Source organism: Mastigoproctus giganteus, chromosome 10, assembly GCF_048544385.1.
Source record: "Mastigoproctus giganteus isolate SK-2022 chromosome 10, ASM4854438v1, whole genome shotgun sequence".
In the NCBI taxonomy this organism is placed as follows: Eukaryota; Metazoa; Arthropoda; class Arachnida; order Uropygi; family Thelyphonidae; genus Mastigoproctus; species Mastigoproctus giganteus.
The window spans coordinates 140,939,487-140,955,845 of NC_143584.1; the positions used below are offsets into that span (position 1 = coordinate 140,939,487).

General features: G+C 36.9%; 1 protein-coding gene across 2 annotated transcripts in view; it reads left to right on the forward strand.

Annotated features, from left to right (window-relative positions):
• Window positions 1–16,359, forward strand: part of LOC150079322 (tRNA-queuosine alpha-mannosyltransferase) — a 178,628-nt gene that overhangs the window by 83,012 nt on the left and 79,257 nt on the right. For both annotated transcript variants that reach the window (XM_090383967.1, XM_090383968.1), the window contains one exon: window positions 7,658–7,802. In XM_090383967.1, coding sequence (XP_090240093.1) covers window positions 7,658–7,802 — 145 coding nt within the window. The remainder of the gene's footprint in view (window positions 1–7,657; window positions 7,803–16,359) is intronic.

Below are 16,359 nucleotides of genomic sequence, written 5' to 3' on the forward strand. Positions count from 1 at the left end.
TGGGAGTAAAGTGGAGGAGAAACTGTTGAAGATAAACACAAGAAAGGCACCCGGGGTGGATGGGATCTATCCAGTTATATTAAAGGAAGCAGCAAAGGAAATAAGCAAACCCTTAGCCATAATTATGAGAGCTTCGTTGGACTCAGGGGAGGTACCCATAGACTGGAAATGTGCAAATGTGACCCCAATTCACAAAGGAGGATCAAAGGCTGACACAAGTAATTATAGACCTGTGAGCTTAACTTCTGTTCCAGGAAAATTAATGGAGGCACTGGTTAAAGAAGCACTGCAGGATCATTTAGACAAGACTTCAGTTATAGCTCGGACACAGCATGGCTTTGTTAAGGGAAAGTCTTGCCTGACCAATTTGATTGGATACTATGATGCAGTCACAAAAGAACTGGATGCAAGGAATAGCTTTGATATTATATACTTGGATCTTAGAAAGGCTTTTGATACTGTTGCACATGGAAGACTGCTACACAAATTGGAGCAGTATGGCATTGGAGGCAAATTGCTGCTATGGATAAAGGGGTGGTTGAGGGGGAGAAGACAGAGAGTGGTAATCAATGGACACTGCTCATTGTGGACTAATGTTATTAGTGGAGTCCCTCAGGGCTCAGTGTTGGGTCCATTATTGTTTTCTGTATTTATAAATGATATTGATGATGGTATAACAAGCTTAATGTCCAAGTTTGCAGACGATACAAAGGTTGGCAGGGTTGTCAAGGACACTACTGACACTATGCTGCTGCAACAGGATCTGGAAAGGTTGAGCAGATGGGCTGAGAGGTGGCAAATGAAGTTTAACATTGACAAATGTAAAGTACTACACATGGGAAACAGCAACCCCAGAGCAACGTATCAACTCTGTGGTACTACACTGACAGTGGTAGAGAATGAAAGGGACTTGGGGGTGGTTGTGCAAGCAGATATGAAGTTCTCTGAACAGTGCAGACAGGCTGCAAGAGTAGCTCATGGTGTATTGTCAATGATATACAGGAACTTTTCCAGCAGGGATAAGGAGGTGATTATTCCCTTGTATAAGGCAATGGTCAGGCCACACCTAGAGTACTGTATACAGGTCTGGAGGCCTCATTTCAAGAAGGATGTAGAGCTGCTGGAACGAGTACAGAGAAGGGCAACAAGATTAGTGAATGGAACAAAGGGGCGCTCTTACGAAGAAAGGCTTAAGTTTTGCAAATTACAGTGTCTGGAGACTAGGCATCAGCGAGGTGATCTGATAGAGGTGTATAAAGCCTTGAATGGTTTGAGCATGCTCAATGCTGATGGGATTCTTCCTCTAGCTCAGAATAATCACCTGAGAGGGCATAAATTCAAATTGAGGAAAGACAGATGTAGGATAGACGTGTGGAAATTTGCCTTTAGCCAGCGGGTGGTTGGTTGGTGTAACAGACTTCCATCCCTTGTAGTGGAGGTTGATAGCCTAAATAAGTTTAAGGCTCAGCTGGACAGGTATTTTGAACGAACAGAGGGGTGAAGTGGGTTTTTTTTTTTTTCTGGCTGATGCTGCATAAGCTTGCTTTCTTGCATCAAATGCCTCTACTAATGCTAATGGCCCAGAGCAGTGTACAGAATAAAAGTGGCTCTGTAACATCCAGTGGTGAGCTATAGTGGGCTCGCGAGAGCCCATTGTTATTTTTTTTTTAAATTTGCGAGCCCATTGTTGAGACAATCATTTATTTTCAAATGAAATCCTGGATGTAGTTATCGAGTATCCAGAGCTGATACTGCTGTGGGGCGAGCGGGGCCCCATTCACAGCATTTTAATGGCACAATCGATCGGTTATGTATTTTAAAATTGCTTCATTTTTGATTTAATTACAGTCGGATCTCTGTTTAACCAACTTCTTTATACTGAATTTTTTAAAATTCCCCTTGATAGTTACATTTAAAATACAGTAGTTTCCGTAGAACGAAAATAATTTCCGTGTAACGAACAGATTAGGAGAGACAACTTTGTATGCATTGTTCTTACCTCTGGCCTTTAGGTAATTAGAAAGCACAAATTAAGGGTGAAAGGATAACTGCTCCACAACGTTAAGAAGATTCCAGACACGGATAATAGCCTCTGGTCAACCAGTGTTGTGGTTCCCCCTTACTCTGACAAACGGGCGTATGTTTTTCAGAGAAGTGAGTGATCCGCGCATTTCAGTAAATTTCTCCCTCTTTGTTTACATGGTCACAATAACTGAATATTTGAGTGATTCTGATATTTTGCACAGTATTCAAAGAACTAATGACAGTAGCAGCGTAGGGGGGATTGAGGCAACTAAGATATTATATAAACTTTACGAAGATGAAATGTTGGCAGATTTTGTAATTTCGTCGAAACTTTCACTATGTAGAAAATGTTCTAAAATATAATGGCATAGGGGCAATAATTAAAAAAAAAATTTATCCATTATATCACCAATCTCCAAAATCCAGTGCAAATTAAAGATGATTGCTAAAGAATTTGATGTGGAAACTACAAAGATCGGTCGTGTGTTCGAGCTACGAAGAGCAACTTGTAGCTTGCGGATGGTAATTGCGGGTTAAGAGAATTATCCCACTTTGTGCAAACATTTTGAATCAGAAGTTAAATATTTGGGATTGTTAAATTGACTTTTAAATCGGGAATTTCTTAACCATTTAGCACCAATGATCAACATCCTGCAGTAGCTCTATTACATTTCAGAAGCTTTTCAGAATCACTATGGTAAAAGCAGATAAACTAATTATTCGAACTATCAATGCTATTGTTAATTTGAAAAATTCTGAAGGAAATTATGAAGCTAAAATTGAGAGCGTGTTGAAGTGTAAAGAATTTGAAGGAATCAAAATTGAAAGTAAGAACAGTAAAGTTACCTTGTGACAAGTTATTAAATGCATTGTTTTATCCTTAAAGGATAAGTTATTAATGCAACAGGGTGATTTTAAATTAAATAAAGAAAATAATGATACCATTGAACGAAATTTTAAACATATTCTACTGGAAATCGTGGAATTTGAAAGAACTTTTGTCTTGGACTGTGAAAGACTGTGAAAACCGAATAAGAAATTTGTTTTCTGATAAAATATGAAATAAAAATTGATGATTTTAGAGATTTTGTCGAAGACAGTTTATCTTTGAAATCGAGTGAAATTCCCTTTACAATTAAGAAAACCTGAAATATCTTTGAAACCATTGCGATTAGCAGTGCTGAAACTGAGCGAGCTTTCAGGGTAATGAATAATATCGTGTGAATGAATGAATAATGTTGACAATTAAACATGTTGCAGATTATGATGATCATACATCTAAATGGAAAACCATTGGTTCAGTTTGATCCGGATCGTTATGTGAAATCATTCCTCCATAATAATAGCTCAGCTATTGAACAAAGAAGATCGAAAACAAATATTAATAAAGCAGTAAACTGCATATGGCAGTTTTTATAATAAAATTTTCTTGAATATTTGTGCAATATTTTTTTCATGTAATCTGTGATTTTTGTGTGTACCTTTTCTAGAACAGTTTGTTTTTTATGTAATATTTGTTTTCATATTCTAGAATGTTTTGTGATAATTCGTTATTTGTAATATGGGAAATATTTTTGTTATTTTTTATTCTCAATATTAAAATTTTATCATGAAAAAAAATGTATCCATTATTTTTTCCTAGTTGTTAAAAAAAAGAATAAAAAAGTTGCGCGTCTGCCAAGCACACCTGATAGATAGTTTTATGTGAAACATCCTTCGGTGTCATACGCGAAGGATGTTTCACACAATTGAGAAACATCATACTATTCAAAAATTCCAAAAAGTTAGAACTCGAGATATCGTACTGATCACGAAAAATGCGTCACGCGCTCTAATCTAATCATACTACTAGTGAGTGTTCCGCATAGACTAGTGATCTGAGCATGGGAAGTGCCTCTGACAGATGCCGTGGGTGATGTCACTTCTGTGACCGATCAGATTTACTCGGTAGGTACCCCCCCCCCCCCAAAGGATATTTCAAAAATTGGCAAAAGTGCGAGCCCATTGTTAAAATATTCACAGCTCACGATTGGTTACATCAGTACGTTTAATGCAGACTGCCTAAATTTTCGAGTACAAAATCTAGCTCTGGTGATTATTAGATTTAAATAGTACTTATAAACTTATCTTTGAGTTTGTTATGTGGGATGGTTCAAATGAAAACAAAAAAATGAGTAATTATTTGCAGTCATGCATTGACAGAGGTGGTTATTTCGCATTAGTTAGCACTCCTGCAATTGTCTATTTTCACATTGTGTCTCCTGCAGCTACATGATTCAAAATGGGGTGTGTGTTGAAAGTATTACCAGGATGGAAATGAGAGCAGTTATATAGTGCAGAAAAGATGAAACTCATTGAAATTGTAGAAATGGTAATTAATGGTTAATGTGAATGGTGACAACTCTTGGCCCTAATGAGGAGTGCACGAATGAGTCTAAAATTTTAAAAACAGAATCCTTTATACAAAATGCTCATTCATGAAAACTAACCATTTATGAAAAGTTTATTCCATGTACAGAAACTGACTTCAACATAGGCAAAGAACAAATAAAACTGTGTACCAGATCTATAAACAAAACCCAAGTATTGCTGCAAATTGTACAGAGTTTAGTCAGTGTGCTGATATGAAGTAGTTGTTAATTTCACATACCTTTACTTTTACAGCACTTATTTATTGACCACCCACTTAAGTGACCACTCATATGCATTACAGCATAACACTTGGGTGCCTTTTTGAATGCTTATGTGCATAACGGCACATCACTTCTAGTGCTAGTTGATGCTTATATGTGTCAGAGACATGAACATGTTAAGCTGAAAAATATGAATGAACTCAGTATAAGCATCAGATCTGCTCATCACATTGCCCATAATGAGCTGGGATTCAATAAAAAGTGCCCAAGATGGCTCTCTTGTCAACTTACAGATGAGCTGAAAGTAATTTACTAAAGGGTAGTATCTTTTTACTCCCTAGCCAAAGAAATACTGGCTGATTATTGTTAGTTCTTAATAAGAGAAACTCTGAAATTTAGCTATAAGAGGAAGACAGATTTTTAAATGGTAATTAAATATATTTGTATGTTTATATGCTCATGTAAAATTTGATTAGTGTGTACAGTTTCATTTCACTTCCTGTCAAATGGTGGCTGATACAAGTTTTAATCTCTGATTTGAATTCGGTTCATTGAAAGTTAGCATATGCAGATTTAGGGAAAGACCAAAGGTTAAATTTTGTTGTACAGTGATATATAATGGAGTAATTAATTATTAATAATAAATAGTAATTTATTTATGTGCTCATATGCAATTAAATATTTTAATTTTATTGGCCAGCACATAACTTGGTAGTTCAATCTGGATGTGCAGTAGCAAGACTTTAAGCCAATCAACATTTGTCAGCCAGAGAGCTGAATAAAGATTTTTTTCCTGTGATGAGTTGTTATTATGATGTTTTAAATTTTAACAGCGATAATTTTAGATTTCATTTTTTAATTTATACATATTCTTGATTACTTTTTTATTATTAGTGATTAGGCTTATGAAAAAAATCATGCCAAACCACTAAACAATGTTATTGAAAAACTCCATAATCAACTCTAATTATGAATCATGTAAATATGTGACATCTCATTGTAGCTCTCCCTCTGTTTTTCTACATGGCCAAACAACAAGTTACATGAAAACCAGAATAGTGTGATTAAACCTATGATTAATAGTGCAGGTATACCTCATTTAACAACATCTTATTATAATGATATTTGAAAATTACCACCAATATTTGGTTTGTGATATCACCTCATTGCAACTACACCTTAAAAATAATTTACCGAAATATTAAAAAGCATTCCGCTGAACAATGGCATCCCAAGCTGAGTAAAAAATGAATCTTTGTCGGAATATTTCCTACTGAACTGATGAATAATTTATTAAGTAGGTAATTTACTGTTTACTTGATTCATTTATTGATTTCACATTAAATGAGCTTGTGAACAGAAGGAGCAGCATAGAAGGAAGATAAGACATGAAATGTGAATGGAGTCTGGGGAACTGTGGCCTCTTTGTATCCAAAATACTTTGGATTGGAAGAGGCTAGCTTTGGTAATGTAGAGGGAGCTGACGTAGTCAATTTACTAGAATCACATTTTGAAGATTTGACTGCTGAACTACTTGAGCTTGAAAATCATTACTGAAAAAGATGAGGACATACACAAAAGAGCAGCAGAGTTAATAGAGAACAAAGCAAAAAAAAACAGTTACAGTGAAACTTCCCTTTAACGGACAGCCATGGGGAACGAAAATGTGTCCGTTAGAGAGAAGTGTCCGCTAACAAAAAGTCTGAGGGAGAAAAAAAAAAAAAAGAAAAATCGTTAAACGTTTAATGTAAAATTAAATTAAAATATATACAGATTTTGAACAATATTTTTGTAAATAATATACAATTACATACACAAGAGATAAAGAAAAATCGTTAAACGTTTAATGTAAAATTAAATTAAATTATATACAGATTTTGCACAATATTTTTGTAAATAATATACATACAATTGTGCTATGCATATTATGACTTTATCTTAAGAAAAATACATACGGTATTCACTTATTTTCTTCTGCACCTTCTTCCGGCTGATAATTTTGTTTTCAAGATTTGTTTGGAGTGAAGAAACCATCGAAAGTCCTTCAGTATCTTCTTCAGCAGCGAAAAACATTTTTAAACGATTGATTTGTATGAGTGCTTCTTCTATTTTCATAGAAGAAGCACTCATACAAATTTCACGTTAAAACCAATGGAGATGAGTTGGGGAATTTGAAAATGTCCGTTGTAGAGAGATGTCCATTAACGAGAGGTGTCCGTTAGGAGAAGTTTCACTGTATTATGCAAAGAGAAGAAGAAGATGAGTATGGTGATGTTGATAAGCTCATTTTTTTAAAGAAAGAATCCCATCTGCACTTACAACAAAAGAATATTTATTGCCTGTGGCCAACTAAAATTAATAAAAACAAAAATATTCATTCCTTTCTTAACTACAATTTTTCTTTCTTCCATGATTATGGGCATGTTAAGTAAACCAACAATCTATATAATGCGCTATTATACGGCCAGGCTGTTGTTATTACCGTTTATACAAAATAGGTAAGTTTACTTCTTTCACTGTTACTGTGTTACACTCTGGTTGCTTGGTTTTGAGATTTGGGTATGCAAAATCTTCATTGCCTGCCCAAAACCCCAGCCTTAAAACCCTATTGAGCACCTTTGGGATGAACTGCAATGTCTAAATTCAGGCTAGGCAACACTTCCTCCTGCAATCAAAGCTGAGTTGATTACTGTGCTGAAGGAGAAATGCACAAAAATGGCACCTCATCAAACCACATTATACTTAAATATCAGTATTTTTTTCAAAGGGTGTTTCTGTCACATAACATGGGAGCATATGCAAAATTACCATTCTCTTAATGACTCATTTTTAAGGAACCTAACCTTGTCATTAAGTGAGGTATACCTGTTTATTAAAACCACACAGTATTCTTTAACTAGTATACCCATGCACTGTTTGTAATTGACTTCAATGGTCATTTGGCTTTTATTATTGTCAATTATTGATTAATATATAATTGTCATTTTTATTTCATCCAGAAATATTCTCCAAAGCTGAAGCTTATCTGAAAGATAACATAAAAGTTTGGGGATATCAAGAATCTAAACACGACTATTATAAACATCTGTCTATATGTGATGTGGTTGTTTCTACAGCAGTACATGAATTTTTTGGAGCAGCTGTGTAAGCATCTTTGTAATCTATCCATTTTAGCATTAGCATTAGCATTAGTAGAGGCATTTGATGCAAGAAAGCAAGCTTATGCAGCATCAACCAAAAAAAAAAAAAAAAAAAAAAAAACCACTTCCACTTCACCCCTCTGTTCGTTTGAAATACCTGTCCAGCTGAGCCCTAAACTTATTTACGCTCTCAACTTCCACAACAAGGGATGGAAGTCTGTTCCACCAACCAACCACCCGCTGGCTAAAGGCAAATTTCCGCACGTCTATCCTACATCTGTCTTTCCTCAATTTGAATTTATGCCCTCTCAGGTGATTATTCTGAGCGAGAGGAAGAATCCCATCAGCATTAAGCATGCTCAAACAATTCAAGGCCTTATACACCTCTATCAGATCACCTCGCTGGTGCCTAGTCTCCAGACACTATAATTTGCAAAACTTAAGCCTTTCTTCGTAAGAGCACCCCTTTGTTCCATTCACTAATCTTGTTGCCCTTCTCTATACTCATTCCAGCAGCTCTACATCCTTCTTGAAATGAGGCCTCCAGACCTGTATACAGTACTCTAGGTGTGTCCTGACCATTGCCTTATACAAGGGAATAATCACCTCCTTATCCCTGCTAGAAAAATTCCTATATATCATTGACAATACACCATGAGCTACTCTTGCAGACCGTCTGCACTGCTCAGAGAACTTCATATCTGCCTGCACAACCACCTCCAGGTCCCTTTCATTCTAGGTCCCTTTCATTCTGTACCACTGTCAGTGTAGTACCACAGAGTTGATATGTTGCTCTGGGGTTGCTGTTTCCCATGTGTAGTACTTTACATTTGTCAATGTTAAACTTCATTTGCCACCTCTCAGCCCATCTGCTCAACCTTTCCAGATCCTGTTGCAGCAGCATAGTGTCAGTAGTGTCCTTGACAACCCTGCCTACCTTTGTGTCGTCTGCAAACTTCGACATTAAGCTTGATATACCCTCATCAATATCATTTATGAATACAGAAAACAATAATGGACCCAACACTGAGTCCTGAGGGACTCCACTAATAACATTAGTCCACGACGAGCAGTGTCCATTGATTATCACTCTCTGTCTTCTCCCCCTCAGCCACTCCTTTATCCACAGCAGCAGTTTGCCTCCAATGCTACACTGCTTCAAATTGTGCAGCAGTCTTCCATGTGCAACAGTATCAAAAGCCTTTCTAAGATCCAAGTATATAATATCAACGTTATTCCCTGCATCCAGTTCCTTTGTGACTGCATCATAGTATCCAATCAAATTGGTCAAGCATGACTTCCCCTTAACAAAACCATGCTGTGTCCGAGCTATAGCTGAAATCTTTTCTAAATGATCCTGCAGTGCTTCTTTAACTAGTGCCTCCATTAATTTTCCTGGAACAGAAGTTAAACTCACAGGTCTATAATTACTTGTGTCAGCCTTTGATCCTCCTTTGTGAATTGGGGTGACATTTGCACATCTCCAGTCTGTGGGTACCTCCCCTGAGTCCAAGGAAGCTCTCATAATTATGGCTAAGGGTTTGCTTACTTCCTTTGCTGCCTCCTTTAATATAACTGGATAGATCCCATCCACCCCGGGTGCCTTTCTTGTGTTTATCTTCAACAATTTCTCCTCCCCTTTACTCTCAGTCATTACAAGATTCTCTAGCTTACTGCTAGAGTGGAATACACCTCTGGCTTTCCCCTCGCTATATAACTCCTCATGTGTGAATGTCGATGCAAAATATTCATTTAGTTTGTTAGCTACCTGAGCAGGATCATCAACAGTTGACCCATCGATATCAAGTGGACCAATCTGATTCATCCCCTTCCTTCTAGAGTTTTTATAAGTAAAGAACTCTTTGCTGTTTTTCTTTGCATCCCTTGCCAAAGATTTCTCGTAATCTGCCTTCGCCTGCCTAACCTCCTCTGTAACTTGTTACAGATCAACTTGTATCTATCATAGGCTTCTGTGTCATGTGTTAATTTGTATGTATCCCATGCATGTTTCTTCTCTGCCATATGCCTCATCAGTTCATCTGACATCCATTTAGGCCGAAACCTTGAACAATATTTCTTAGTTGGTATGTAAAGCCTAGTAGCTTCCAAGATAAGTTCTTTGAATGCTTCCCATTTTGCATTTGCTGTTGGTAACATCATCAGTTGGTCCCACTGTAGAGAATTTAAATACTGTCTCAGTCCATCATAGTCGCCTTTACGAAAGCAATAACCCTTCCCTTTACCCCTAATGGTAGTTACATCTTTGAGTAAATCCCACTTCAGCACACTGTGATCACTGCCACCTAGTGGTTCATTTATCTGCAGATTCTTAATGCATGAAGAATCACTGCTGATAATCAAATCAAGAGTATTCCTCCCTCTAGTTACCTCCCGAACATGCTAATGTAGAAAACAATCATCCAATAAATCCACAAAAACCTTGCTAGTGTGTGAGTGACCAGCCCCCAAATTCCAGTCAATATCTGGGAAATTAAAATCTCCCATTATAAGACTCTCTGATTTACTGGCCCACTGTATTTCCCTGTACAGTTTCTTATTATACTCATCAGAGTCATTAGGCGTATAGCACACTCCTACTCTCAATTTTGATCTCTCAATGCTTATGTCACACCAAACTGACTCGACACTGCACTGTCCAGCGATGTCCACTGGCTTCACTTCCTTGGATTTTATGTATTTCTTAACTAATAGCATAACCCCTCCTCCCTTGCTATCCTTTCTGTAGACGTTGTACTCCCCAAATTCCAGTTCTGCATTCCTTATATCTGTGTGACACCACGTCTCTGATATTCCAACAATATCTGCCTTTGATATTTTGAGCAATACCTCAAATTCATCAAATTTATTTACTAAACTCCTAGCATTGGTGTACACGCAAGTATACATGCACCTATTTCTATTCTTAGCTACCCTGACACAACCCCTGTGTTTACTTGTACCGCAATGACTCCCGGCAGTCTCTGAAATATCTTGCATCTTGTTTTTCAGGCTTCTGCTCATTCCAATAGAAGCAGTGCAAGAATCTCTTTCACCTCTGCCAGTGGCTACTGTTAATCTATTCGTCTTTGTCTCCCCCCAAGCTAGCAGTTTTCCAACCCACCTAACACTGCCTCGATAGCATCAGCAAATATTCTTGCACCCTTTCTATTTAAGTGTATCCCATCCCTGTAGAAGCAATCTCTCCTGTTAACAAGTACAGTCCAGGCTGAAAAAAAATTCTACCCCTTGAGCCTTGCCACAATCTTTCCAGGGCCGAATTGATCGACAAGGCTCTCATCATATACTCCCTCCTATCGTGTCTGGGCAGAATTGCAGACATTTTCAAATTCAACCCTAATTCACGGCTTTTGTTCAACAGTGACCTGTACTTGTTAAGCAATTCTGCCGGTCTCCTACTCTTGATATCATTAGTGCCAACGTGTACAACTATACAAATCACCTTTTGTGCCCTTAAAAGATGATATCTGCTCTACAACGTCATCAACCTTTGCCCCTGGCAGACATACCCTGGTCCTGTTCCACCTGTCATTTGAGAAATGACAAATTATATTTTTCAGGAGCTTTGCTTTAACTACCGGATGATTCTGAAGTTTTTTCTGAGATTCATTACTATACACTATGTTGCCAAAAGTAACTGGACATCTGCATAACTCAAAAAAAAACTTTTATTAATACAATATTTAATAATATATTGGCCCACATTTGACCTTAATTATATATTGTAACCTCACTGGCAAACTCTGAACTGATTTTTTATAACAGGAAACTGGTAATGTTGTGCATTCGTAAGCAAGGCACATAAGATGGATGGGATCTATCCATTTATATTAAAAGAAGCAGCAAAGGAAGTAAGCAGGTCCTTAGTCATGATTGTGGGGGCATCTTTGGACTCAGGGGAGGTCCCTACAGACTGGAGATGTGCAAATGTATTCCCAATTCACAAAGGGGGAGTGAAAGGTGACAAGAGTAATTACAGACCTGTTAGTTTAACTGCTGTTCCGGGGAAAATAATGGAGTCACTGGTTAAAGAAGGACTGCAGAATCGTCTAGTCAAGACTAGTTCAGATACAGCTTGTTTGTTTGTTATTTGGTTTTTAGGAGCATTAGCAACCAAGGCCATATTCCTCCAGGGATATGTGTTGGTCATTCCCTGACTTTTCCGCATCCTCCGTATTTGGTGGTCACGGGCTTGAACCCCGGTCTAATCAAGAAGCGTGTGCTACGCACTGCTGCTCCTGCCCACCTGGCTCCAGATACATCATGGGTTTGTTAAGGGGAAGTCTTGTGTGACCAATTTGATTGGATACTATGATGTAGTCACAAAGAAACTGGATGCAAAAAATAATTTTGATATCATATACTTGGATTTTAGGAAAGCTTTTGATACTATTGCACATGGAAGAGTACTGTACAAATTGGAGAAGTATGGCATTAAGGGCAAGTTGCTATAATGGATAAAAGGATGGTTGAGTGGGAAAAGACGAAGAGTGGTAATCAATGGACACTACTCTTCATGGACTAATGTTATTAGTGGAGTTCCCCAGCGGTCCATTGTTGTTTTCTGTATTTATCAGTGATATTGATGAAGCTATATCAGGCTTAATGTCCAAGTTTGCATAAGATATGAAGTTTGGTAGGGTTGTTAATAGCAGTAAGGACAGTACACTACTGCAATAGGATCTAGAAAAGTTGAGCAGATGGGCTGAGAGGTGGCAACTGAAGTTTAATATTGACAAATGCAAAGTAACCCCAGAGTAACATGCCAACTGTGTGGGTCTTGTCAATGTTATATAGAAATTTTGCTAGCAGGGATAAGGAGGTGATTATAAGGTAATGTTCAGGCTACACCTTGAGTACTGTATACAGGTCTGGAGGCCTCGTTTTAGGAAAGATGTTGAGCTACTAGAATGAGTACAGAGAAGGGTAACAAGATTAGTGAGTGGAACAAAGGGTTGCTGTTACCACGATAAGCTTAAGTTCTGCAGATTGCAGCAGTTTGAGACAAGGCACCTGCGAGGTGATCTGATTGAGGTATACAAGGTATTGAATGGTTTGAGCAAGCTCAGTGCTGATGGGATTCTTCCTCTTGCTCAGATTCTACACCTCAGGGGGTATAAATTCAAATTGAGGAAAGACAGTTGTAGAATACATGTGCAGAAATTTGCCTTTAGCCAATGGATATTTGATTGCTGGAACAAACTTCCATCTGTCAATATGGAAGTTGACAGCCTAAATAAATTCAAGGCTGAACTAGACAAACTTTTGGAGTGAATAGATGGGTGAAATGGGAAGCATTTTTTTTTTTTTTTTTTTTGACCAATGCTGTATAAGCTTGCTTTCTTGCATCATATGTCTCTACTAATGCTAATACTTCTGACTCTCTCTCTCTCTCTCTCTCAGGGTAACTCAGAAATATATATATATATATATATTTTTTTTTTTTTGCTGGTGCAACAAAAGGCTCATGCTTCCTGCACCATATGACTAATAATAATAATTCTTCCTCCTACAACACAGTGGTTAACTCAGCTATTGACTATGGATGTCTTGCATAGCCTGTGCCAGACATTCCAGCTCATTGCAAAGATGTTCAGTGGGGTTAAGATTTTGTTTCCCATAATAGGCCAGTGAAGCTTTATATGCTCATGTCTTCAAGCCAAGTTACTACAGACTATGCCATATGACATAGTACACTGTCCTGCTGAAGTGGAACAGGACCCCTCCCTCATACTGTTGTGAGAGTGAATGAAGAGCAGAACTACTCAGAATGTCAACGTGCCTCATGGAATTTATTGTTCCAGGAATGACAATGAATAGTCTAACCCCAAACTATGAGAAACAATGCTAGATGGTGATGGCACCTCTCAGATAAATCTGCCAAACTTCACAGTTAGGACAACCTGCTCTCATGATTAATGTTCTCTGGCAATCTTCTAGACCAAAATGTTGCCATTAGATCAGTAAACCTTGTATCATAATTTGTCATTTCAAAACAGTTTCCGATATTCTAGGGATCGATTACAATGCATTGTACACCTGGCAAGTCGATGCTATGATGTTTGGTTTGTGTGCTGCAGCTCGTTCATGAAATGTGACATGTGCAGTTTCCTAAGTATCATCCTTGAACCATTATCAGTTCAAGAATGATAAGTAGAAAATCATCCTTGAAGTGATACTAGTTCAAGGATGATTTCTCTTGGTTGAACAGTACTTGATGAGGACTGACAAGATCTATGTACCATACTTCTGAGAACCCTTCAGTTTCTTTCACTCAGTTTCTGTGGTCTACTTGAATTTTTCTTGACTAATAACATCATGGCATTTCATTTGATGATTTCATTGGATACTGTTGTTCCATATTTCATTGGATACTATTGTTCATTTTTAGCAATCAATTTGTTTGTGCCATTGCAGCTTTGCTGCAATGGCACAAACACGGCAATCAATGTCATGGCATTGATTTATTGTCATGGCAATTGATGGCAATTGATTGCCATGTTGTATCCCATGGTGACACATTGCTGGAAGTCACTGTTCTCAAAACTTCAACTCTTCTATTGTATTTCATTGATCTGCTTCTTCTAGTGTGATGTGGTTGCTTTTATACCTATTCCTGATACAGGGCCTTGCAAATGTGGAGTGCATTGTGCTGCACCAGAACCCCTGATCTAGGAGAGCCCAATCGAGGGTGCCATCAAAGTCTCAAATAAACAAGGTCCCCTTAATCCCTTTTGCATCTGGGCCCCCAAGTACCTTTGCATGGCCCTCTCATAACATGTGGATGTCAGATATGTTTCATTTTTCCAAATTCCAGGATGGTCAGATACTTTTGGCAATATAGTATGTATCTGTGCAACTACTTACTGCAATAATGAATTGAAAGTTTAGTTATAGACTTTCTGGAAGATTTATGCCCAAGATTTCTTAAATTCTACTCTTCTAACTGCATAGCCCTTGTTGCTTATACACAAAATCTATTTTGATGTTACTGAAGTGTTAAATTTTTTTAGCAGCAGCTCAGAAATTGCTTGTATTTGGTCTAAATGGCATCATGCAAACTGCTTAAATGGAAAGAAACCTAATATATAACAGTTTAGACAGTGAACATATTTTTTTGGACAGAGTTTGTTACTCAACTATGTGCCTAACTTAAAAGTTCAAAAATTATGGGAATCACCAGTCATCGCTGTCATTAAAATTTTTATTTCATGACAGTGAACTGTCATAAACACTTTTAAGAAATACTGCGACTATGTTGAATTGGTGTTGAGAAAGTCATTATCTGTGATCTTTATTCTCTCCCAAATGTCAGAAACTACAGATCCTTTATTCCACATTCAACGGCAGATTTGATTTATTTTTAGTGATGCCATCCTTGTTTTTAAATGCAACATGACCTATTTGAACAGTTTTATAAGCCTTCAATAGATATTTAGCTAGGGTTCATATTGAATGTGTTGAACTTACAAATCATGGTCAGATTGTTTCAGTATTAAGTGGGAAAACTATTGAACTCCCTTCAACTGTACTGTTATTCCATCTAAATTTTGTTTTTATAGAACTTAACTGTATAGTTAAGTTTTAGACCAAATACAGGCAATTCTATAATTGCACATAATGTATTTTAATTTTTGCTTTTCTCTCACAGAAAAATAGAAGCCTTTATTATCCTATTTTACCAAATAGGATAATAGGATAATAACCTATATTATCAAATTTTACATTATCCTATATTAAAAGAGCAACACATTCAGTAAATGAAAAAGTGAAGGTAATCGAGGCAGTTTTAAAATTTTCTAAAATGAAAAGGTGCTGGTACAGTGTTTTGGAAGAGCTGCATCATCACTAAACATAATTATATATAAAAAATGTCTCTTCTACTATTTTATGACCACCTTTCTCTTTTTACAAATTTCAGTCATTTTGTATTATGATTTTCAAATATGTATTTCTATTATATTTTCTTAATGAATACAGACTTAATGAATATTCACAGTAAAGTAAATAAATCCACAAGTTAGATATGCATCAAGTTCAGTGGTTTATGATTATGATATGCTATGTTCTAGTTATGAACAGCCTTAGCACATTTTTTTAGAAAAATTTAAGCAAAGTATTTGAGTTTAGGATGAAATAAAGAATAAAGGAACTCTAGAAGAATAATTTTACTGGGATAATTTTTTATCAAAAACACCAAACACAAAAATTATTAGAACCTATAGTACTTCGTACTGTGGATGCATTGAGGATTGAGAAGATGAAAGATGATACTTGTTGACATTACAATTGAATTTCTGTAGATTGTGATTTTCAGGAAATCTGTGTCAATGGAGGTTGTTCCAGAAAACAGAAGTTCAAGGAATAAATGAGGAAGAAGAAAAGTGGTTCTGTGAGTTTAAAGTTGGACAGTAAGTGAAGTTGATTGGTTGCAGCACATGTTCAGACTGATTTGGAAAAGAGATGGGAAATTATAGAAGCCAATTCAGAAGAACAACATCCATGGAAGTATCTATAGAAAAAGCATGTGGCAGAAACTGAAT